Below are 25,371 nucleotides of genomic sequence, written 5' to 3' on the forward strand. Positions count from 1 at the left end.
GTCCTTCCAGGTTTCTCTGAAATCCTCCTGCTCAATGTTTCTTAGAGCACAATAGTATTCTATTACATTCAGATACCACAACTTGTTTAGCCATTCCCCAGTTGATGGGCATTTCCTCAATTTCCAATTCTTTGCCACCACAAAGAGAGCTGCTATAAATATTTTCATGCATGTGGATCTTTTCCCCTTTTTTATGATCTTTTTGGGATAAAGACCTAATACTGGTATTGCTGGGTCAAAGGGTATGCACAGTTTTATAGCCCTTTGGGCATAGTTCCAAATTGCTCTCCAGAATCAGATCAGTTCATAGTTCCACCAACAATTTAGCATTCATTTTTACAAGATTTTGAGTTCCCAATTTTTCTCCCTCCCTCCCCCTTCCCAAAATGGTATTTGATATAGGTTATACATGTGCTTTCATGTAAAATATATTTCCATATTAGTCACAGTTGTGAAATAAGAAACAAATTAAAAGGAAAAAAACACGAAAAAGAATAAAGTGAAAAAAGTATGTTTTAATCTGCATTCAGATTCCATCAGTTCTTTATCTGGATGTGAATAGCATTTTCCTCCTTGAATCCTTTGTACTTGCCTTGGATTATTTAACTTCTCTTTTAAGAATTTGGATACTATACTACTTGGTGCATATATTTTTAGTATCTGATATTACTTCCTTGTCTATGGTACCTTTTATCAAGATGTAGTTTCCTAAAAATAATAATAATAAAAATAAAAAATATGTAGTTTCCTTCTTTATCTCTTTTAAGTAAATTTATTTTTTGCTTTTGCTTTGTCTGAGATCAGGATTGCTACCCCTGCTTTTTTTTTTTTTTTACTTCAGCTGAAGCATAATAGATTCTATTCCAGCCCCTACCTTTATTCTGTATGTGTCTCTCTGCTTCAAGTATGTTTCTTGTAAACAACATATCAGAGGATTCTGGTTTTTGATCCACTCTTCTATCTGTTTCCATTTATTGGAGAGTTCTTCCAATTCACATTCACAGTTATGATCACTAACTGGGTATTTCTCTTCATCCTATTTCTTCCTCCTGTTTGTCCTTTCACCCTTTCCCTCCTCAATAGTGTTTTGCTTCTATCTACTGCCTTTCCCAGTCTTCCCTCTCTTCTGTCAGCACCCCCCACCCCTGCCATGCTTTATTTAATTTCTGCTTTTCCTTCTTTCCTGTAGGGTAAGATACATTTCTATATTCAATTGATTGTGTATATTATTTCATCTCTAAGCTAATTCTGACAAGAGAATTTACCCCATTCTACTTCTCCCTTTCTTCTGCACCCAGTGTACTCTTCTTTATCATCCTTTAATTATTTTTTATGTCATTGCCTCAAATTCACCTTTTACCCATAACCTCTGTCTATGTATATTCCTTCTAGCTGTGCTATTAGTGGTATAATTTTATTTTATTTTATTTATTTATTTTTTTTTTGCAGGGCAACAAGGGTTAAGTGACTTGCCCAGAGTCACATAGCTACCAAGTGTCAAGTGTCTGAGGCCGGATCTGAACCCAGGTCCTCCTGAATCCAGGGCCGGCGCTCCATCCACTGTGCCATCCAGCTGCCCCCTAGTGGTATAATTTTTAAGAATTACAAGTATTATCTTCCCATGTAGGGATGTAAACTGTGACAATTGGAGTGATGCCCCCTGCTGGAAAGATACTATAGATACTCCACCATGAGGAGAAGGCATCTGAGGGCAAGCCATGTGACTTGGAAGGTCAGTTCCTTAGTGTCAGGAAGTGGTGTTTGATGTTTCCGGTTCAGACAAGAAGTTTTTGGGAGGAGGAAGGAAGTATTGGGTCCTTTTTTGTTCCTGACCTCACTATGGCAGGTCCGATGATGAGGTCTCTTAGAATAGTTAGATTTTTACCTTTCTCTCTGATCATTAGATCCTAATGCTCTTTAATAAATACTTAAAAGTCTAAACTCTTGCTAGAGCTTCTAATTTATTGGCAACAACTCATTAGATTTTTAGACAGTATAGCTAGAATTTTAGCCACATCACAGCAACCAAAACAGTTCAGCTCCATTGAATCCCATATATTTTCTTTTCTCTTTTTACCTGTTTTTGCTTCTCTTGGGTCTTGATACTGGAGATCAATTTTTTTTGTTCAGTTCTTGTCTTTTCCTTATGAAAGCTTGCAATCCTTCTATTTCATTGAATGACCATTTACCCCCTTGAAATACTATGCTTAATTTCACTGGGTAGATGATTTTTGGTTGTAGTCCTAGCTCCCTTGCCTTCCAGAATATCCTGTTCCATGATCTCCAATCCTATAATGTTGCAGCTGCTGAGTCCTGTTTAATCCTGATTGTGGCTCCCTGATATTTGAACTGTTCCTGGCCCCTTGCAGCATTTTTACCTTGACCTGATAATTGTGTAATTTGGCTATAATATTCCTTGGTGCTTTTATTTGGGGATCTCTTTCCTGAGGTGATCAGTGGATTCTTCCAATGTCTATTTTGCCCTCTGGTTGCAGGATATTGGGGCACTTTTCCTTGATAATTTCTTGAAAGATGGTGTCCAGGTCCACCTTTTGATTATGGCTTTCAGGCAGTTCATTGATTCTAACTTTATCTCTCCTGGATATATTTTATAGGTCAGATGTTTCTCCAATGAGGTATTTTACATTTTTTTTCTATTTTTTCATTTTTTAAAATTTGTTTGATCAATTCTTGATTAGCTTTCCCTTGCTCAATTCCACTTGCTTAACTTTTAAGGGGTTATTTTTCTTGATTAGCTTTTGTACTTTGTTTTCTGTTTGGCCAATTGTACTTTTTAAAGAAGTTGTTTTCTTTAATGGATTTTTGCATCTCCTTTTCCAATTGGCCAATTCTACTAAAAAAGAGGTGTTTTTTTTTTCTTTTTCCAAGCTGTTAACTCTTTTTTCATAATTCTCTTGCATTATTCTCACTTCTTTTCCCAAATTTTCTTCTACTTCTCTTACATAATTTTTAAGCTCCTTTTTGAGCTTAAAAATTATGTAAGGGAGGGGCAGCTAGGTGGCGCAGTGGATAAAGCACCGGCCCTGGATTCAGGAGTTCCTGAGTTCAAATCTGGCCTCGGACACTTGACACTTACTAGCTGTGTGACCCTGGGCAAGTCACTTAACCCCCATTGCCCTGCAAAAAAAACAAAAACAAAAACAAAAACAAAATTATGTAAGGGCTTGAGACCAGTTATATTTTTCTTTGGGGCTTTGCCCATAGGTGTTTTGATATTGTTGTCCTGTTCTGAATTTGTGTCTTGATGTTCCCTGTCACCATAATAATTTTTAAATTTTTTTGTTATTGTATTTTGCTCATCTTTTTTGGCCTTTTTTCCTTTCTTTTAAATTTGAGCTCTGCTTCTGGAGTGGAAGAGGCAACTGTCTCAAGCTTCTTGTATCAGGGACTGCAGGCTCAGTTGTTTACCCAGTGCTGCATTGATGTTGTCCTGAGATATATGGGGGACCCTCAAGTCTAGTGCTTTGCTGAGGGGGTGGGATGGGGAGTGACTGGTGCTGCTGGAGGCAGTAGTAATCTGGCAGCTTACCTGATGCTGAGGCAGGGTCCTAGTGCTGGTGTCTGGTGTGTGCTGAGGTCAGTGGGGTGTTTCTGTGTTTCTCTGGAGATACAATGAAGCACAGAGCCATCAGTTCTCTGGAGGCTGCCTGTTTGCCTAGAGTTATGACAAAGCACTTGTTGGTTCTCTGAGCTGGAGTCTGCCCCCGGCTATGCTGAGGCATGTGGGGGTCCTGGTGTTAGTGTTTGCCTGCTGCAGTGCAGTGGGGCTCAGGATCTCGAACTGCTTTGCTGAAGTGGGACTTGCTGCAAGCTTGCTGGGATGCTTCTTGTCCTGGACTGTGTTCCCATTTTACCCAAGTGAGACAGACCTTTCATGCTAACCTTCCAAATTTCATGGGCGAAAATATCATTTCACCGCATCTTATTGCTAGTTTTGCTGATCTAGTATTTGTTTGGGGGAGCTGTTTTATGATTGGTTGGAGGTGAATGTGGGAGAGTTACAGCAATTTACTGCTTACTCCTCCATCTTGGCTCCAGGAAGTCTATTAACATTAATTTTTTTTAATTTTGAGTTCCAATTTCTTTCTCTCCATTCCATCCCTCCCCCACCCCTTGAGAAGGCAAGCAATATGATAACAATTATATATGTGAAGTCATGCAAAACATATTTCCATATTCTGGTTGTCTGTTTCAAGAAAGATGGCATCATTCCTATAACAATTCTTCCTTTCACTAAAATTCAACAACCTTTGGCAAGAAGTCAGGTTGCTCTTTTTTAGCAGCATGTCTATATATTAGAACAATGGGATATTGCAGGGCTGGGGTATAGAAGAGATCACAGATGCTGCTGTTCCTGTTGTGAGAGATCAGATCCTCTTGGATACAGTTACTAACTAGGGCTAGATTGTATCCCTCTTGAGAAGACAGTATGGTGTAGAGGATAGATTTTTGGTGTTGGAATTAGAAAGATCTAGTATCAAATCACACCTATGACATTTGCTAGCTAGGTGATCATGGAAAAGTCACTTCACCTCTCTCTGAGCCTCAGTTTCCTCATCTGTAAAATGAGGATAACAATACCCTAAAATGCCTACCCCAACAGAGTTGTTGTGAGGCTCATATAATAGGTACTAGATCTATGACCTAATTGAGATAAAGAATTACTGGATAAGAAAAAGTCCTCTGTCAATGCAAATGATCCCTTCTCTGAAACTTAATCTCAAAAAGTTGCCTCAAGTTCTGTTATTTATGCAGGTCACTCAACCAGTATGAATCAGAAGTGGGAATGTGAACCCAAGTTTTTAAGGTTTTTAGGCTAATCAGTATAATACATAGATTCTCATATGAGATAATGTATGTAAAGTAAAATCTTTAAAGTGCTTTTCAAATGTGATTTATTACCATAGGAGAGCCACTAGGACCCAGGTGTTTTGTGGGTACAGAGATGGGCCATTATTTGCTAATGAATGAGTGGGTTAAGCAGTGAATATCTTCTATGTAGTTTTGGTCTTTCCTTGTGTTGGTGCTATAGTGTGATTAGTTTTATTCTGTTTAGCCTCAGAGGAAAGAGCATAGAAGCAGCCATTGAAAGTTGCAATGAGATAAATAAGCACTTGACACAAGTAAAAGCTTTCTTACAATCAATGCGAATTATCCCAAAGCAGCATGGTTTGCCTGGTAAAGTAGCAGTTTCTCCCTCACTGGAAGTCTTGAAGTAGAAGGGGAAGGAAATAAGTATTTATTAAGCACCATGGGTCATGGATACTGTGCTAAATTTCACAAATATTATCTCATTTGATCCTCACATCAACCCTGGAAAGTAGGTTAAATGATCATTTATAGTTGAGAAAACTGAGGCAGATAGAGGTTAAGTAACTTGCCCAGTGTCATACAACTAATAAGTTGTTCTTCAGTCATTTTCAGTCATATCTGCTTCTTTGTGACCCCATTTGGAGTTTTCCTGGCACATACTAGAGTGGTATTTCCTTCTCCTGCTCATTTTATAGATGGGGAAACTGAGGCAAACAGGATTAAGTGACTTGCTGAGGGTCTCACAACTAGAAAGCATCTGAGGCCAGATTTGAGCTCAGGAAGATGAGTCTTCCTGACTCCAGGCATGGCACTCTTATCCACTGTGCCACCTAGCTACTCTAGGTATCTAAGACTAAATTTGAACTCAGATCTTCTCTTCCTGAATTCGGGCCTATTGCTGTATACACTGTGCCACGTAGTGGCCTGCCACACCACCTGTGGTGTATTTGTTGTAGAGAGGATTCTTGTTTCAGGATCTCTGAGGATTCTCTGAGACCCTTCAATTCTGTGATTCCTCCACAAAGCATTCCATGACCCTAACCCACTATCAATGAGATTTCCCCCCCTCCCCATAAATTTCTTATAGTACTTTGTCTGGTTCTTTCCTTTATACCTATTGAATGTTGCCTTGTACTTGTGTGTATATATCTTATTCCTGATACCGGTCAATAGATTGGAAGCTTCTTGAGGAGAGGATCAGTGCATCCCCCGAACTCAGAACATAGTATTTAATAAATGTTTGTTGAACTGAGTCAACTTATTCATGGACAAAACTAGTCTCTGGATCCCTCAGCATCATTAAAAAGTTCCAGGGAGTAATAAAGGCAATTATGAGACCAGTTGGGAAATAAAGATTTCTTTCCTTTACTTGAGTCTAGCTATACTGGAGATCATGCCGGAAGGCCATGTATGTACAGTCTGGAAAACATGACTGTACTACATAGCCAAGGCTGATTTTTATCTCCCACTGATTTGTATCAAGTTGCAAAACCAACACAACACCATGTAAGTAAGCATCCTTATATTATGACACCATGTACTGCATCAAGAGCCAAGTAGGATTAATGTGATAGGAAATAAAGCACTTTAGGCATCAGAGAGTTACTTTAAGTCTTTATTGAAAATGTTTCTGTTTTTAATAGGATAACCCAAGGAGAATTTCCAATGTGAGTTTCCATTCAGGACATTCTCTTTGGAGGTACAACTAAGATAAATGACATATAAAGGTGAGCAAACGCATAAAGGATCTCATTTCTTGGCTGGGCTCTCTGACCTATTAAGCCACAGTTGCAAACACTTTCATTTGCATTTGCACCCCTCCAAATTCAAAAACAGTCCTCAGATCCATTGCCCAGGGCTGTCCTCAGGGTAAGAGGTCATGTAGACATGTAGGTCCACCACATGAACCGTACCTTCTTTGGACAACATTCTGACAAAGTGAAAACCAAATGGATCCTGAGCGTAGCGAAGCAGAAAAAGCAAAAACAGGAAAGTTTAACCAGAAGTTATTAGTTAAAACACTGAGTAAAACAAATCGAAAGACTTGTACATTCTTCAGGAAACTCTTTCATTCTGACTTGATGCTCATGCCTCATGTCCACAGCAGAAGACAGGTGACCGGATCCTACTCCCCACCCCAACCAGATACCAGCTGAATGAATCTCCTCTCGCTACAGATTAAATGTTTTCCTACCAAATGCTGGTAAACAAAACCAAATGCCATCTTTTGGGTTGGAATTCACAGAACCTTTGGGAAGGCTAACACTTGAAGGGGGGGATGTTCTTTCTGGTCCTAGAGGATTCTAAAGTAACAATTTGTCTGGGGAATGTCCTTGTGGAAATTAAAGTACATTTGCAAACCTACAGAACATCTCTGAATTTGGATATACTGTGATATATCAGTATGGATTTGAATAGGGCCAGAAACTAATGATAAATGGCTAGAATTAATATAGTGTCTACCATCTGTCAGGTACTCACAACAACCCTGGAAGGTAGAGTTGCAATTATTATCCCCATTATACAGTTGAGGAAACTGAGGCAAACAGAAGCTAAGTAACTTGCCCAGAGTCATATAGCTAGTAAGTATTTGGGGTGAGATTTGAATTCAGGTCTTCCTGACTCCAGGCCCAGCAGTCTCTCCACTGTGCCACCTAGCTGTCTCTGTAGAGCTAGGGCAGGTATTCACTCTCCAGTCAGATTGCTAATCCCATTTGTAAAGGAATTTGCCAGGAATTTCTGGGAAACCTCCTTAGGGAACAGTGACCTAACTCCCTTAGCATCTAAAGCAATGTTTTTCTTTTTTCTTTTTAAAGTGTTATTTGGGGGCAGCTAGGTGGTGCATTGGATAGAGCACCGGCCCTGGAGTCAGGAGTACCTGAATTCAGGTCTGGCCTCAGATACTTAACACTTACTAGCTGTGTGACCCTGGGCAAGTCACTTAACCCCAATTGCCTCACTTAAAAAAAAAAAGTGTTATTTGTGCCTTCTGTCTTTTATACCACAATCTTTTTCTGAAGTCCCACCCCTACCTCTTAACCTAAAGCAATGCTTTTTTCCCCTGAATTCACGGTCAATTTTAAAGAACCGTACTACTCTCTGGGGCTGGATCAACCCTTTCTATCCTCCTACAACTCCTTCAGGTCTCTGATCCTCCTTATAGATTCTGAGTGGAAAAGCCTCTGGAATTAGAGGACATAGGTTTGAATCCTAGCTCTTCCATTTAATAGCTAACAAATCACTTCAATTCTTGGGGCCTCAGTTTCTTCATCTGCAAAATTAGGGGACTGGATTTGATGACCCCCAATGTCCTTTCCAGCGCAGAATCTAGGATCCTACACTTCCTTCCCACTGTCCTTTCCCTCTGTCACTAGTCTTTCCTCCTCTTCCAGCTCCCTCTCTTCTACTATCTCTCTCACAAATATATAGCACCCTTATTCCTCTGTCACTTCCTCTCCCACACTGTCCTTTTCCTTCTATCACTCTTTCCTACCCACCACCAAAACTGTCCCCTCTGTCATTCTCTCCTGGAACTCAAATACACACATGGCACTTCCTCCTTTGGCAGTCTCTCTCCTCCCTATCCTCATTACTATCCCTCCCTCTATAGCCCTAAGCCCCAGTGGTTTGTGGTCTTGCCATGGGAACTGTAAATCTGTCCAACACAGCTCATCATAAACAAAGAAGCAACTGTGAAAATTGTAAGCTTGGGGACTCTGGCACCGGGTCTTTACCTGGCTGCCTTTCTCAGGAGATATTGGCAAAGTCAAAGCATGGGTGGGAAGAGGGGGGATGTGGGAGGGAAAGTCCATGTATATCAAAATGACAAAGATGGACAGAGAATGATTGTGATGGAGCTCAGACGCTGGGCAAGCACCACTACCCTGACACGTAGCAGACTGCCCAAAGGGAGCCTCTTCTAAGGGAGAAAATGAGGCACAAGAAATTGCCTAATAAAATGTAATCTCAAAGTAAGGGACTGTTTCATTTTTGTGTTTGTATCTTCAGTGTCTAACAGAGCATCTGGAACATAGTAGGTGTTTAATAAATACTTACTGATTGATTGAGTTGAACAAATGTAAAATAAAGTACTGGGGCTCCAAAATCTTTAATGCTCTTTGGAGAAGAAAGGAAGGGGAAGAGGGAAGAAATGAAGAAGGGAGGGCAGGAAAGCAGGCAGGCCAGTTGAGAAGAAGGGAGGGAAATGAAAGGAGAGAAGAGAGAAGAGGAGAGGAGAGAGAGGAAGAAAAGGAAGGAGGGTGGGGGAGGGAGGGAAGATACTACAAAGTGGCTTTAAAATTCTTTTTAGCTCTAAGATTCCATGACTTTAGCACTAGACAGAATGTATTATACAGAATCCCATGTGTATTCACAAGACCTATGTTGAATGATTAGGCAGGAATAAACCAAGCACCAGATATTAAAACCCTTCCACAGACAGAGTGTGATTCATCACATAAGTATCACTTTCTTCTTCTTCTAGGAGCAGTTTCTCTATGGGTAGAGTATTGATTGCCCTCCTTGTATCTTCCAGGTCCTGAGGGATTGGCTCTGGGATGGAGATTGGGAGGGGTACGAACTGTGGCCCAGGCAGTGTAGGGGTTGGGGGCTGGTACTGCAGGGTAGAAGTGGGCAGAGCTGAAATGGGCTGAGGCCATGAGAAGTAAGTTAGAGGTGCTTGGTGCTCTGTAGCCTCCAACTGAGGCCCACCTGTTGGCGTGGCATTTCTGGTCTGTGGGAAGAATAAGAAAGCACAGGACAGAGGATCAGTTACTTTGTGAGGAAAGTCCATTCCTATCTGGCTCACTTTCTGAGTGGGCTTTTGCCTTATCCCAGACCTTTCCTGACTTCTTACACGTTGGTTCCATCTAGACGCATGTAGTATCCCCAAAGATCAACCAAGGGCAAAGTTACGATCTTTGGTCATCTTCCCTCCTCTTCTTCATGTTCATGTACATGAACAGGCACATGCATTCATGCATACTCATCCACACACACATTGCCCATGACTATCAGAGCATTCTAGGCATAGGCTCCAATTTTCTAGTCCCATACCTTCAATCAAAACTCACCTGTTTCTTTCCCATTCCTTAATATCCCTGATATCTGCTAGGTAACAGCTAATCACACAGACTACCCAGAGCACATAGCATAATGAGCACTCATGGGAAATGTATTTCTCCTTTCTGGTGACATGCAAGCTAACAGGGATCTTCTGAAGATATAACATGAGTCTAACATTTTTTTTTGGTGGTTTTTGATTTTTTTGTGAGGCAATTGGAGTTAAGTGACTTGCCCAGGGACACATAGCTAGTCTGAGGCCAGATTTGAACTCAGGTCCTCCTGACTCCAGGGCTGGTGCCCTATCCACTGTGCCACCTAGCTGCCCCCCAGTGAATCTAGTGTTAAGAATTATAGGCACTGTGGCTGACCAAGGAGACGCTACTGTGGTGTCTTGTGGTAGCTTTCAAATCCTATCACATAGACATCTACCTATGTTGCGTATATACAGATTTAACACTGGTCCCATCATCACAGAAGCTAGATGTGCTGAGCTTTGTTTAATAGAAAATACAAATATATTCCCTTCCTGTCTACATCAGCAGTAAATAGTGATAAGCCTCTCAAAGCGAATATTCTGGGTCTAGGACACAAGCTATTTCTGGGTGTACTGAGATTAACAATAATAATAGTTAGCATTTATTTGGTACCTACTATCTGCCAGGTACTCTGCTAAGCACTTTACAAATATTGTTTCATTTGATCTTCACAACAATCCTAGGAGGTAGGTGCTATTATTATTCCCATTTTATGATTGAGGAAAGTGAGGCAAACAGAAGTTAAGTGACTTGCCCATGGTCACACAGCTAGTAAGTGTCTGAAGCCAGATTTGAACTCAGATTCTTCCTGACTTTAGGTCAGGGATCTCAAAATTTTACTTGGCTCTGTACCCTGAGCTCCACTAGGGCTAAATAAGGCTGGGAGAAGTCTGTGATATAATGAAAAGACTAATACATTTGAAGCCAGACCTGAGCTCAGATCTTAGCTTTGTTAATAGCTATGTAACAATGGATAGGCACAACTTCCTTGAACTCATAAACGGAGATAATGGCACTTGTACCTCCTACCTTACAGAGCTGCTATAAAAAAAATTTAAGTTGCTTTATAATATATCATTCTTGTTGGTGCACTGGGTAGAAAACACTTGGTATGGAGTCAGGAAAACCTGAGTTCAAATCCAGCCTCAGACACTTATTAGCTGTGAGACCCTGGGCAAGTCACTTAACCTGTTTACCTCAGTTTCCTCATCTATATAATGAGAATCACAACAGTACTGATTTCCCAGCGTGACTGTGAGAATCCAATGAGATAATATTTATAAAGTATTTGGCAAACCTTAAAACACAATATAATTGCTTTTTTATTATTATTGCTGCTATTGTTACTAAAGGCAACTAAGAATCTAACCCATCATTCCTCTCTTCTGCTCAATTCCCCCAGACTAAGATACCATGCTGAGAAAGAGTAGAAGCATCTTTAGGCTTTGAAAAGAGAAACACAAGGGTACTCCAAGTCCTCCCCAAAGCCTAGAGGTGAGAGAGACATGTCAGATTATTGTGGAGTTAATTTTAAGATCCAGAGATTTTAGTGGACCACAAGGTTGCTATGAGTCAACAATGTAATCGGGCAGCTGAAAAAGATGATTCTACCATAGGCTGCATTAAAAGAAGCATTGTGTCTAGGACTAAGAGATGATAGTTCCCCTTCACACTTTGCCCTGGTCAGACTATACCCAGAGCATTGGATCCACTACTTGAAACCACATTGTAAAAGGGACAGTGATAAGTTGGAGGGGACCCATTGTGGAGTAGTCGGCATGATGAAGGGCCTGAAGAGCTTGACATATGCAGATCCATTAAAGGAAGTAGATATGTTTAACCCAGAGAAAACAAGGCTTTGGCAGGATAGAACGGCCATCTTCAAGTATCTGAAGGGTGGTCAAGTGGAAGGGAGATTCAACTTTGTTCTATCAGAGCAGAAATGGGTAGAAGTTGTAAAGAAGCAAATTTGGATTTTGATGCAAAGAAAAGCTTCCTAATAATTAGAATTAGTCCAAAGTGGAATCAGTTCCCTTAGGATCACAGGATCATAAGATCATATATTTAGAGCTGTGAGGGACCTTAGAGGATACTGAGTCCGCCCCCCACAACTGGTAGAAAATCACCTCTCACTAGAAGTTTTCAAGCAAAGGTTTTATAACCATTGGTCATGTACATTATAAGAGGGATCCTTGTTCAGATACAGGTTGGACTAAGATCAAGGGTTCTTAGACTGGGGTCTATGAACTTTTTTTTTGTTAATATTTTGATTTTGATTCAACATAGTCCATCTCTTATACTTCTCTATCTTGTTTTGTGCATTGAAAAAAACATGATTTCAAGAACTCGGAATGAGCTTCCTCAAAATACTAAAGGGGCACCAAAAAAGTTAAGGGTATCCAACTTATATGGACTCTGAGCTCCCTCTCAATTTGGAGAGTGTGATTCATATTGGGGGAAGAGGTGATGGTACACAGGGGTTAGGTCATATAGCTGGGTTACCCACTGTTCCTATGTACAGGGCTAATAAAACTGCTCTCATACATTTCTTTTTGTCTTTCCATGCCCATTACCTAGACTCCAAGCTAGGGCTTTTTAAACTTTTTCCACTTGCAACCTCTTTTTGCCCGAGAAATTTTTATGCGACCCCAGGTATATAGATATATAAAATAGGTATACATAACCTTTTACTGTTGCCAATTTTTTCACCACCCCCACATTCAGTTAGGCGACCCACAGTTTAAGAAGTTAGTCTCTAAGCTATTAAACAGGTCAGGAGCAATGGTAATTCATACTGATCCCAACAACTGAAATGGTCTAAATATTACCTCTCCCCCACAAGCACACACATGTCCCATCTCTCCTTGTTAAAATTTTACCCATCTTTCAAAGTTCAGCTCAGATTCCACTTCATTCAAAGAGCTTTTTCCCCGTCCTACACTCCCTCCAGCCAACAGTGCTCTCTAAACTCCTAATACTTTATACATATTGTATATTTATAATATACTATTTTCATTATAGTTATTTGTGTGTATTTCTGCATAACAACACAGTGAATAGAATATTGGGCGTGGAGTCAGTAAGATCTGGATACAAATAGTAATCTGGGTTCTAATTCTTACTATGTGGCACTGGGTAAGTCATTTAACATCTGTATGCTTTAGACAACTCTCTGAGTAATAAAATGAATAGCACCATTGCTTCTGGAAAGACTCAATGGTCCTATGACTGACTGAACTCACAATCCCATCACCTCCCTACCCCAGTCACAAAACTATTCCCTAACCCCTAATTTCTTCCTCTCTCTCTCTCTCTCTCTCTCTCTCTCTCTCTTTTTCTGTGGGGCAATGAGGGTTAAGTGACTTGCCCAGGGTCACACAGCTAGTAGGTGTCAAGTGTCTGAGGTCAGATTTGAACTCAGGTCCTCCTGAATCCAGGACTGGTGCTTTATCCATTGCACCACCTAGCTGCCCCTACCCCTAATTTTATATATGTATTGTCTCCCCATTAGCATGTGCCACAGTGGGTAGAGTGCTGGGCCTGGAGTCAGGAAGACCCCCAGTTCAAATCTAGACTCATATACTTACCAGCTGGGTGACCTAGACAAGTCACTTAACCTTGCTTTGTCTGAGCTTCCTCATCCACAAAATGGAGATAATAACAGCACTTATCTCCCACAGTTAGTGTGAGGATCAGATGAAATAATAACTATAAAGCACGTAGCACTAGCCTGTCACATAGTTAGCACTCTATAAATGTTAGCTATTATTATTAGCATGTACAAATACAAATACCAAAGTGAGAGTCTCTGCCACTGAAATTGAGAATTTCTCAATGGCAAGGATTATCTCACTTTAGCAATTATATTCCCAGGCTTAACACAGTACCTTTTACATAGTAAATATTAATAAGATGTTTCATTCAATCATCCATCCATTCCTTTACTGCTTAGTCTTATCTACTAAGCTCACTTTGAAGAAATCTCAGAGCCTTTAGCTTTTCCCATAATTGTTTACTTATATAGTTACGTGTATTTACTCTCTGGGCTTAGACATCTGAGGGTAGATTTGAAATCAAATCTTCCTGACTTCAGATCCAGTGCTCTGTCCATTGCCCACTTAGCTGGCTCTGAATGAATAAATGAATTCCTTAGTCATTGCTGCCAACAATAATTTAGAGTTAGGTACAAAAATAGGGGGAAGTTTCAGAAACCTGAGTGCCCTAGAAGTGTCTAGACCTCTCAATACAATGGAAAAGAAAGACTGAACCTGGCATTTCACCCTAGAGTGACAATTAGTAAGTATCAACACTGAGTTAAAATGTCACATTACCAAGACTGGCACGTACTCCTGAATTAAATTTATAGAAGTAGCCAAGGAGATTTAGGCTACAGAAGCAAAAGATAAGAATGTTCTGTTACTTGGCGTCATCAGGAATTCCCAAGGAAGACAATTGAATACCCTTCAGTTTGGGGACAATGGTTTGGGAACAGACTGTGGTGGAAACTTACCGTGAAGTTGGTGATGAGTGGCTGGGAGGCATAAGTCAGCACTGAAGAGGGTCCAACCACCGTGTAGCTGGGGCACACTGGCTGAACATACATATCAGTAGAGTAAGGGCAGCTGACACCTTCATGAGGCATATACTCGGGGTAGGGTGTCCATGGTGCCAAGGGCTGCAGGGTGGCAGGAGCAGGCTGGGACAGCCAGCCGGTACACAGGGCCCCTTCTTCTGTCACTGTGGATGCAGGGACCTCCATGTCCAGGCAGGATGGCCCTGAAGGGAAACGATCATGGCATGTTAGAGCTTATTTTGCAGATGAAGAAACTGAAGACTGGAGGAATGAGTTGCCCCAAGGTAACATAGTTGATAACAGAACCAAAGACAAAAAAATTTTTTTAAATAAAAAAATTCAGGTCTCTGTACTCCAAGCACACTTTTACCCAAAGGCAAAGAGTAGATGAGGCATCAAGGATGAATCAAGTAGAGTCATTAGAGCAGGAGACCTCAGAAGCCATCTAGCCTGACTTTGTATTAGAGATGAGATAACTAATGCCTAAAAGACTTGCCCGAGGTCATAGAGGGGAAATTTGAACCCAGATCCTAAGATTCTTGAGGCAGCCTTCATTCCATTATACCACATCTTCTTACTGAGAGACCAGAACCAGCCAGAAGCATCAAAAAGGACTTACCCATTGTGGCATAGGTTGCAAGGGGTTGATGGGGCAACACCACCTGGAGGAGAGAAGAGATGACCAGGTTGAAGATTCCTTCAGAGTCTGAGTGGCTTTCAATCTTTGCTGGTCTTATCTGAGGCCATGGGACATCTCTGATTGCTTTCTCCTCCATTTAATTAAACTCAAACCCACTAAGCACTTATTATGTGCAGGATATTGCAAATGACCAATGGGGATAAAAAGACAATATTAAAGTGATCCTCATCTTCATGGGGAAAATATAACGAGGTCCCCCATGAGTATGCCAATAATAAACATGAGCTCACTAAACTGAGGATCCCTGATGAACATCTTGGCACAAGTTCATGTATCCTTCTGGAGTCATCTCAAAAGTACCTTCCCACCCTGCAGAGGAATGCCCCTAGTGCTGGCTCCAACTCATCTAATCCCATTCCTTGCAACAACTGGTCTCCTCACCGTGGTTGCCGCCACTGTGAGCCCGCTATTGGCGAGGCCACGCTTCCTCCTCAGAAGTTCTTTCACTGGCTCCTTCACTCGGACACCTTGGTATGGCCGGGGTGGCGCCTGCTCAGGAGCAGATGCTGTAAAGTACAATTTCATTCCATGCTTATTGCCCATCCCCTTACAATTTCTTGTTTTAGGCAAAGTTCCCTCTTACTTCAGAGACTGTTTCTTCTCACACCAAGGATGCAAAAGTCTTGGTCCAAGAGGAAGAGTCAGATGATTCTCCCTAAACCTTTAAACCTTCCATATCTCCTTATTGCCTCTAGGACAAAATTCAGATTCCATTTAACATTCAAGGGCTTTAGGAATCTGGCCTCAATCTCTTTTTCTAATCTTATTTCCTTCTGCTTCAGCCAAACTCTTCCAATTGTCTCCTTAAATATGAGTTATGTGGTCTCTCCTCTGTCATTTGCAATCCCATTTGTCCTTCCTGAAATGGCCTTACTGCTCTCTTTTTTGTTTTAGTTTTTTGTTTGGTTGGTGTTGGTTTTTTTGTTGGCTTTGGTTTTGGGTTTTTTTTTTGGTGGGGCAATGAGGGTTAAGTGACTTGCCCAAGGTCACACAGCTATTAAGTGTCAAATGTCTGAGGCTGGATTTGAATTCGGGTCCTCCCAAATCCAAGGCCAGTGCTTTATCCACTGTGCCACATAGCTGCCCCTCTTCTCTCTTAATACCTTCCAAACTCTAAGTTTTCTTTGAGGTAAGAGACTTTCCATCCTTTGAAATCCTGAAATACTGCCTTCATTTGGAGCCTATAATTTTGGTTGCATTGGTTTTGTTGTGTGAAAGCTTTTAAATTATATACACTCAAAATCATCTATTTTACATTTTGTAATGCTCTCTATATCTTCTTTGGTCCTAAAGTTTTCTATAGTAATATGAAAAAATGCTCTAAATAACTATTGATCAGAGAAATGCAAATTAAAACAATTCTGAGGTACAACCTCACACCTATAAGAATGGCTAATATGACCAAAAAATGAAAATGTTAGATGTTGGAGGGAATGTGGGAAAACTGGGACACTAATCCACTGTTGGTAGAGTTATGAATTGGTCCAACCATTCTGAAAAGTAATTTGGAACTATGATCAAAGAGCTATAGAACTGTGCATACTCTTTGATCCAGCAATACCACTGCTTAGTTTATATTCCAAAGACATCCAAAAAAGAAAGAAAATTACCTATTTGTTTTGTTTTTTTATAATAATCAATTTAATTTAAAGTTTTGAGTTCTAAATTCTATCCCTCCTTCCCTCCTTCCCCTCCTGCCTCCCTGAGACAGTAAGCAATGAGGTATAGGTCATATATGTACAATTATGTAAAACATTACCATATTAGTAATTTTGTACAAGAAAACTTGAATAAAAGAAAAAAATTAAAGAAAGTGAAAATAGCAAGTTTCACTCGTCAGTGTTCAATCAATATTGGTTAAAAGAACCTATTTGTAAAAAAAAAAATTATAGCAGTTCTTTTTGAAGTGGCTAAGAACTAGAGATCAAAGGAATGCCCATCAATTGGAGAATGGCTAAACAAGCTGTGGTATATATGATTTTAATGGGATATTATTGTGCTCTAAGAAATGACAAGCGGGATGATTTCAGAAAAACCTGGAAAGACTTACATGAATGGATGTATAGCGAAGTGAACAGAACCAGGAGAATGTTATACACAGTAATAGCAATATTGTTTGATGAAGAACTCTGAATGACTTAGCTATTCTCAGCAATACAATGATCCAAGACAACTCCAGAGTACTGATGATGAAACACGCTATCTACCTCCAGAAAAAGAACTGATAATGATCGAACACAGACAAAAGCATGCTATTTTTCATTTTCATTCTTTATTTTTTTCTTTTCTTCAAGTCTTTTTATACAAAATTACTAATATGGAAATGTTCTACATAATTGTACATTTATAAAGCTATATCCGATAGCTTACCATTTCAGGGAGGGAGGAAAAAAATTTGTAACTCAAAACTTTAAATAAAAGTGTTTCAAATTTAAAAAAGAAAGTTCAAAAAAAGAAATACAGTTTTTTATATCAATATTTTGAAGTTTATATATTCTAAGCTAAGCACCCTTTGATCATATCCCTGATTATATAAAATTTTAAAATTTGCAAAAATACAAGTCATTCCCCAACTGATAAATGGTCAAAGGAAATGAACAGGCCATTTTCATACCAAAAAAATTAAAGCTATCTATAGTCATATGAAAAAATTCTCTAAATAACTATTGATCAGAGAAATGCAAATTAAAACAATTAGGAGATATCACCTCACACCTATAAGAATGGCTAATATGACCAAAAAATGAAAATGTTGGGTATAATCTTAGTGGACACCTATGGTAACAAGGTAGAATATGGAAGAGAAAGCAACAAAGGAGGAAGTCAAACAGCTAGGAGGAGAATCAGGAGAAAACAATGCTGTAGAAACACAGGGAAGAAAAAGGTGGTAGTCACAGTGTCCAGAAAAATGAAGAATGAAAGCAGTTCATTGGATTTTGTAATGTAAGACAATTGTTTCTAGGAGCTTGGCTGTTAAAAGGAGAGGACCGGGGGCAGCTAGGTGGCGCAGTGGATAAAGCACCGGCCCTGGATTCAGGAATACCTGAGTTCAAATCCGGCCTCAGACACTTGGCACTTACTAGCTATGTGACCCTGGGCAAGTCACTTAACCCTCATTGCCCTGCAAAAAAAAAAAAAAAAAAAAAAAAAAAGGAGAGGACCAGGAGGCAGCTAGGTGGCACAGTAGATAAAGCACTGGCCCTGGATTCAGGAGGACCTGAGTTCAAATCTGGCCTCAGACACTTGACATTTACTAGCTGTGTGACCCTGGGCAAGTCATTTAACCCTCATTGCCCCACCAAAAAAAAAAAAAAAGAATACAAAAGGGGAGGACCAATATAGGATTGAGTAGCCAGCAGAGTCAAGCAAAGGTTTTTGCTGATAGGAGAGGCCTGTGTCAGTTTGTAGGGAGCAGGGAAGAAGCCAGTAGAGATAGAAAGATGGAAGAGCAGAGAAAGTGTCTGAGAGAACAAGCTTATGGAAGAGATAAGATAGGATGAAATGCAGGCACAAAGGAGATTTTTCCTTGGCAGGGAGAAGGGAAATCTCTTTGTCAGAGAACAGAGCAAAAGAAAACGAAATGGGAGACTATGTTGAATGGGTTTCATGTGTTGAATAGAAGAGAAGAGGGAGATCATGATGGTTGGTTTGTATTTTCTGGATAAAGGTGAGGTCCTCTGGTCCAAGAAAGGTGAAAGGGACACCATAAGAAGCTCAAGAAGAAAAGGATTAGGATAGCTGCTGAGGGGTGGAGGGGGGAAGTGGCTATTATAAAATGAAGTCAATTAGGAAAGAAGTGGTGATGGCCCAGTTGACATTAGATAACATGCATTTGTAGTAGACTCAATCTGCACATGGGTGTCATTTCTTCCAGTGCTATTTAAAGTTGGAGCAGAGAAGATCAATGGATAGTCCTGATAAACCAGGGTTTGGGTTTAGCAAGGCTTGAATGGTCATTGGAAAAGATGTCTTGAGGTAGGAAAGTTAGTTACTTCTTCAACCATTAGTGATGACTCTGAACATGAACCCTGTACCTAGGACACTTTCTAGCCTTGCCCGACCCACAGCAAAGCTGATGACTTCAAGAGGCAACTGTTGCCAAATAATAGCAATATTCTAATTGGTTTCCCACCTGTCTTGTCCATGCGAGGTAATTGACACTAATAGGAAGCTCTGTTCTCTGAACTTCATGGAGAACAGGCCCACAATCTGGTTCAACCCACCATGTATCAGAATGACTGCAGTCCCAGAGTTTTGGCAGAAAGGTCCTGCTATCACTTACAGATACGGGTGACCCAGGTTTTGCATCAAAGGCCAGGAAGTGTGGCTATCTATTAAGGCAGCCAAATCCTTCAGTTTAGGCCCTGGGCTGGACTTTGTTCTGTAAATATCTAACTGATAAAATTCTACTCTTGGCTCTTTGAGCACTACCATTGAAAGGGGTGAGGGGTAGGACTGGGGTACCAAATGGGCTGCTCACCCTGAGAGTAGAAGGAGAATATCACACAACCTGAGTTCGATGAAGCAGCTGTATGCCCCCTCCCCCCAGCCTTGGAACTGGTGCTGAGACTCCTGATTTTGGGCAGACCCCTCAAGAACTCCTCTTGCCAATTACCCAGTTGACCTACTTACTGGAATAAAAGTACTTCTGAAAATACCACCCTCGTATTCCCCTCAACTCCAACCAGTTTTACTTCCCCAACACTGGCCACCAGAAGGAAAGGGTCAGGAACATTCCACTCTGGAGTCTTCTCCCAGAGCAAGAAGTGTTTCCCTGAGGAGCTCCAGAAGCAGGGTCTGAGGGTTAGATCTAGTCCCACACTCTATCCATTTAGCTTCTCAGCATAATAGAAATCAAGAAGTTGCTTTATGGGGGAGGAAGGGATTAGATAAAGCTTTAACTAAAGCAAATGCTTGCCTCTTCATCCTCAGTTACAATTCAGAGTGGAGTGCAATGTAGTTTCGGTCACATATATAGACTGTTCAGGCATAATGAAATACCCCCAAAAGAAATAGATTCATAGCTGTTTTGCCCCTAATTTGCATAGCTAGTTCTGAGGAATACCATGGAAAACTCATCAGATTGCTCTTCTGGCCAGATGACATGAGGCACATGATCTACATTAAAGTACCTCTAGAATCTTACCAATTATTGTTTTCTATTGTTTTCTAATCAATGTGGGAAGGCTTGTGAGTTGAGGGAGCTGCCCTCCAATGTTTGTATTCTCATGGAACTCATTGCGTCAACAGGTGTAACATGACCCCAACATGCCACAACCTCTCAACCTCCTGCAATACCCCAGATGATGGGAAGTCCAGGGCCTGGTCTAGGTAATGGGGGTAAGTTCCAGTTGTTATATATAGACACACTCCTAGTAACTGAAGAGCTTCTTCTCACCTGCTGCCACAGTACACCTCAGGGCTTTTGATGAAATGATGTAGTATTCTGGAGATCAAGTCAAGCAACAAGCATTTATTAAGCACCTACTATGTGCTAGGCACTGTGCTAAACACTGGAGATACAAAGAAAGGTAAAAGCTAGTCCTTTCTCTCAAGGAGTTCACAGTCTAATGAGAGAGAAAGAAGACACAAAAATCTATGTGTGAATAAGATACATACAAGATATGTTGATGACAGGAAAGCCTTCTTGAAAAAGGTGAGATTTTAGTTGAGGCCTAAAGAAAAGCAGTAAAGCCAGGAGGCAGAGATGAGGCAGGAAAGTGTTCTAGGCATAGGGAACAGCAAGACAATTGCTTAGAGTTGGGAGATGTAGCATCTAGTTTGAGGAACAGCAAGAAGGTCAGTTTAACTTGGCCAGAGGATTAAGGGAGAGTTGTAAGCAGTTAGAAGACTGGATAGGTAGGAAGGGGTCAGGTTACGGGGTGCTTTAAAAGCCCAACATAGGATTCTATATTTGATTCTGGCAGCAACAGAGAGTCTCTGGAGTTGATTAAACATGTAGGTAACAAGGTCAAACTTGTGTTTGAGAAAGATCAATTTGATAGTTGACTCCTAAAGTTAGGAGACAGGTTCAAATCCAGTCTCCACCACAACCTATTTGACCATGGATAGTTCACCTAACATCTCTGAGGATCAGTGTCCAACTGTGAAATGAGAATTAGAAGCATTGGGGTATAGTGGGAACCCTTAGAATTAGAAAAACCTGGGCTCAAGTCCTGACCTTTTCAACCTCAATCTCAATTCAGGGTAGAGTGAAATCTGATCTTAGTCCCCTATGCATCCAGTTCAGACATAATGAGGATTCTCCCCAAAGAGGCAGATCCATAGCTATCGTACCCATTCCATTTCCTTGACACAAGTTGCCCCCTGGAGCCACATGGGTGGGATGTGGCAACTGTCTTGATGTAGGGCATTATGGAATAAGTACAGATGCCTACTTAGAGGCTAAAAGGGACTATTAAAGTAAATTTGTCTATTCCCCTGCCCTTAAATAATACTGCCTCTACCCCAGGCTCCCATTCCTGACAATTTCATTCTGATACTTAAACATCTTTAGGTCAACCTTGCAAATATTTACAAAGTCCCCAGAGTTCCCTAGCTGACCCATTCACCGCCCAGCCATGATTCATGAAAAAGACAAAAGACACCAGCCTTTTTACTCTTCATCTGGTTTAAACATCTGCTTCTCCTCCATCCCTGGATTCAGGAGGACCTGAGTTCAAATCCAGCTTCAAACACTTGACACTTACTAGCTGTGTGACCCTGGGCAAGTCACTTAACCCTCATTGCCCTGTGCAAACCCTCCCCCCCCAAAAAAAAAAAATCTGCTTCTCCTGAAATAGTGAGCAAGTGCCCAATGTCAAGGCTAATTCTTTTTTTTTTTTAATTTTTGCAGGGCAATGAGGGGTAAGTGACTTGTCCAAGGTCACAAAGCTAGTAAGTGTCAAGTGTCTGGGGCTGGATTTGAATTCAGGTCCTCCTGAATCCAGGGCTGGTGCTTTATCCATTTTGCCACCTAGCTGCCCTTGTCAAGACTAATTCTGAGAGTGACTGAACACAATTCCAGTGAAATCCTCCTGGCAGCTTCAATACAAATTCTGGACCAGCCTCAGTCAGCCACAAATCAGAAACCTGTAGGTGATTCCTCTTCTGCTATCATCATAAAGGTGGAAGGGACCTGAGAAGTCATCTTATCCAGTTATGTCCAGCTGAAATAGAAATGATAATCCCTACAGATGGATCTTGGAGGGTCATATATACTTACTCAGTTTTAAAATGGAATGTTATTTATTGTTACTGTCAAACATTTCTCAATTACATTTTAATCTAGTTTGGGCTGCATTCAGGAGTGTTGTGGGACTTTTGTTGTTGACCCTTCTGATAATACAACTTCCTTTTTTTTAATAGATGAGGAAATTGAGGCCCAGAGAGGGGAAGTGATTTATTTAAGGTCACACAGCTAGTTAGTGGTAGATGCACTTGTAAGCAGCAACAATGTACGTAGTACAGTGGAAGAATATTTGGATTTAGAGACTGACAGAAGACCAGTGTTTAAATTCTGGCTTTACCTCTTCCTACCTCAGTGATCTTAAGCAAGTGATTTTGCTTCTCTGGGCCTCTGTGTCCAAATATATAAGATGAAGAAGTTGCCCTAGATGGCTTTGCAGTCAGTGCTGGTAAATGTTTAGCAGGGTTTGCCAGGTGGCACAGTGACTAGAGCACCAGGCCTGGAGTCAGGAAGACCTGAGTTGGAATCCGGCCTCAGACACTTACTAGCTGTATGAATTTGGGCAAGTTATTTAACCCTATTTGCCTCAGCTCCCTCATCTGTAAAATGAGTTGGAGAAGGAAATGGCAAACCACTTCAGTGCGTTTGCCAGAAACACTCCAAATGGGGTCGTGAAGAGTTGGATGCGACTAAACAACAACAGATGTTTAACAACCAGCTCTCTGGGGAATATGTATGGGTGTGGGTGTGTGTACACTTGACACACTTTTAAGTTTAATCTTCAATATCAATTTTTCTTCTTAAGTCTAGAAGGACAATAAAACAATAAATCAAGCCCCAATTTGTAGCCTTTGATGATTTCCAAGTTGTAAAGGCTCACACTGAAAATTTAACATCTGGCTCTCACTAACCAGAGCTCACCACTACATTAGGATTCTTATAATTCTACATATATGATCCTACCTGTCTTTCTAATTCTATAGCACCTCTCATCAGTATTGCTTCCCCCTAATATTGAAAGGGAAAAGAAGTCTTAAATTATACCTATACTCCCTCATGGCACCAGGATCCCAGAAATAGCCTGTCTTTCAAATGCTTAAAATGAAAAATAAAGTCATTAAAGAAGGTAAAATTCTAGACCAGCCTGAAAATAGACACCCAGAGCAAACCTGACACCTTCAACTATTTAACCACAATCTCTCCCAGTAAAGAAGACAATGGGATTCTGAGACATACCTATATTACTATTTGGGATACCACCATGGACCCAAAAACATGATCGCTATTTGTCCTGGTGCTCAAGTGCCCTTTATTTCCCCAATTGTTCTCAAAGGGCGAGTCACCAGATAAAAACAAGGCCAGCCATCATCCAGTTTCCCTTGGCATGTCATGTTGGAAGATTTGAAATTTTAACCTTGTTGACTTTCTGCATCACTGGAAGCCACCAGTCGGGGTGAAGGGAAAACAGATTTCATTTACGGAAAAACCCATGAATTCAGGCCTCAACGTGGGCTTCCCTTTTCGGAGATGAACAACTGAAAACAGAAGGGTATAAAAAGGCAGCTGCAGACATTTCGGTTCCCTCTGCTGAACACATATACATGCTCCAGCACCCAAAAATAAGGTTGCTGCAGCTGCAACCTTACTACAGACCTCCAAGCATGACAAGCAAGAACTGAACCAGCATGGGTATGTGCTGCCCACCTCTGGGGTGGATCAGTTCTCACTGTGTACCAGTCCAGGAGAAGATGTGAACCATACTGATTTAAATAAACATGGCTTTCTAGTTTCTTGACTTAGGTATAATAAAATATGACCTACTAAATATGCAAAAGTATCTGCCTTTATAGTTTTAATAACCCCCTCCACAGTAACCACACTGGGCTCTCACCAGAGAAGTTACTCCGCTAGCTATGCCTTAAGCCAAGGGATCATAAGATCAAAGAATCATAGATCTCAGGCTACAAGGGATAGAGAGGGTCCATGGAAATGCACGAATGGCCTCAGCATTCACTTAGTGTAGCTATTTCTCTGGGGTCAAACATCTAGAGACAGAAGGAATCTCAGAGACGATCTAGTCCAACCCTTTCATTTTGGAGATGAGGAAACAGGCCTGGGAAAGTGAGGTTACTTATCCAAGATCACATAGATGACAAAACATCAAACACAGGATTCAGCTCCTCTGGCTCCCGAATCTGTGATCTTTTCTACTTTACTATGATGCCTCCCTAGCCCCTAGGGAGTAGGCGGGCCTTTCTTTGACAGAAGCTATTGTCATGTAGGTTTCCACCACAGTTTGCCATCTCAAGCAGCATAGGGTTGAGCTACCAACAATGGGCACCATCAGTAGTCCTTTCCACTCAGTGAAGACAAAACCTGAGCTTCAATATAATTGTGGGTCAGGCCTACTCTGGGAGAGGCTTTGTGTTCTTGACTGCCAAGGCCCATGGGGCTGCAGCCTTCTCTGGACCATTTTGAAACAATTCCTCGCCCACCTCAGCATGTGACATATTTATCAATTCTTCTAAATGATCTTGGTAAGTATTTTTTTTCATCTTTTCTATGGAATGTCGGTTTCATTATAACCACCCACCCACACACACACACACACACACACACACACACACACACACACACACACGGCAAAACTAAAAGTTAAATAATTGATCAAACCTGATCAAATATACCAAACCAGAAGCAAGCACACATGCTCAGGTCTCTGAAAGAAATAAAAATTCAAAAGTTGCTGCCACTCTTCACTACAGTTTAAGGAGTCACTTGACTTGTTTGTGCTGGAATTCAATTCCATTCCAGTCAAACAACATTTAATAAGCACCTTCTATGGGACAGGCATTGCAATAGAGACTCAGTTACTCTACTCGTATGGGAGAGGGAAGGGAATAAGCATTTATATAGCACATACTATGTTCCAGGTACTGTGCTAAGTGCTTTATAAATACTATCTCATTTGATACAC

At 40.8% G+C, this 25,371-nt stretch overlaps 1 protein-coding gene across 1 annotated transcript; it reads right to left on the bottom strand.

Moving 5' to 3' along the window:
* Positions 1–9,026: 9,026 nt before the first annotated feature.
* Positions 9,027–24,904, bottom strand: POU2AF1 (POU class 2 homeobox associating factor 1). The gene is made up of 6 exons (XM_043993685.1): positions 24,804–24,904; positions 22,540–22,559; positions 15,587–15,711; positions 15,125–15,167; positions 14,443–14,708; positions 9,027–9,565 (listed from the first exon to the last, which is right to left on the bottom strand). Exons 1-6 carry the CDS (start codon positions 24,902–24,904, stop codon positions 9,254–9,256), a joined length of 867 nt encoding a protein of 288 aa, XP_043849620.1. The 3' UTR covers positions 9,027–9,253.
* Positions 24,905–25,371: the final 467 nt, after the last annotated feature.

Source organism: Dromiciops gliroides, chromosome 3, assembly GCF_019393635.1.
Source record: "Dromiciops gliroides isolate mDroGli1 chromosome 3, mDroGli1.pri, whole genome shotgun sequence".
NCBI classification, from domain to species: domain Eukaryota; kingdom Metazoa; phylum Chordata; class Mammalia; order Microbiotheria; family Microbiotheriidae; genus Dromiciops; species Dromiciops gliroides.

What these genes read in the sequence shown, in the direction of transcription:
- POU2AF1 (XM_043993685.1), bottom strand. Translation starts at nt 24,904, where the DNA reads ATGTCACATGCTGAGGTGGGCGAGGAATTGTTTCAAAATGGTCCAGAG. An exon ending in TCACAGTGGCGGCAACCACG is followed by an intron (nt 15,168 to 15,586) that starts GTGAGGAGACCA and finishes TCTCTCCTCCAG; the next exon opens with GTGGTGTTGCCCCATCAACC. An exon ending in TGCAACCTATGCCACAATGG is followed by an intron (nt 14,709 to 15,124) that starts GTAAGTCCTTTT and finishes GTTTCCCTTCAG; the next exon opens with GGCCATCCTGCCTGGACATG.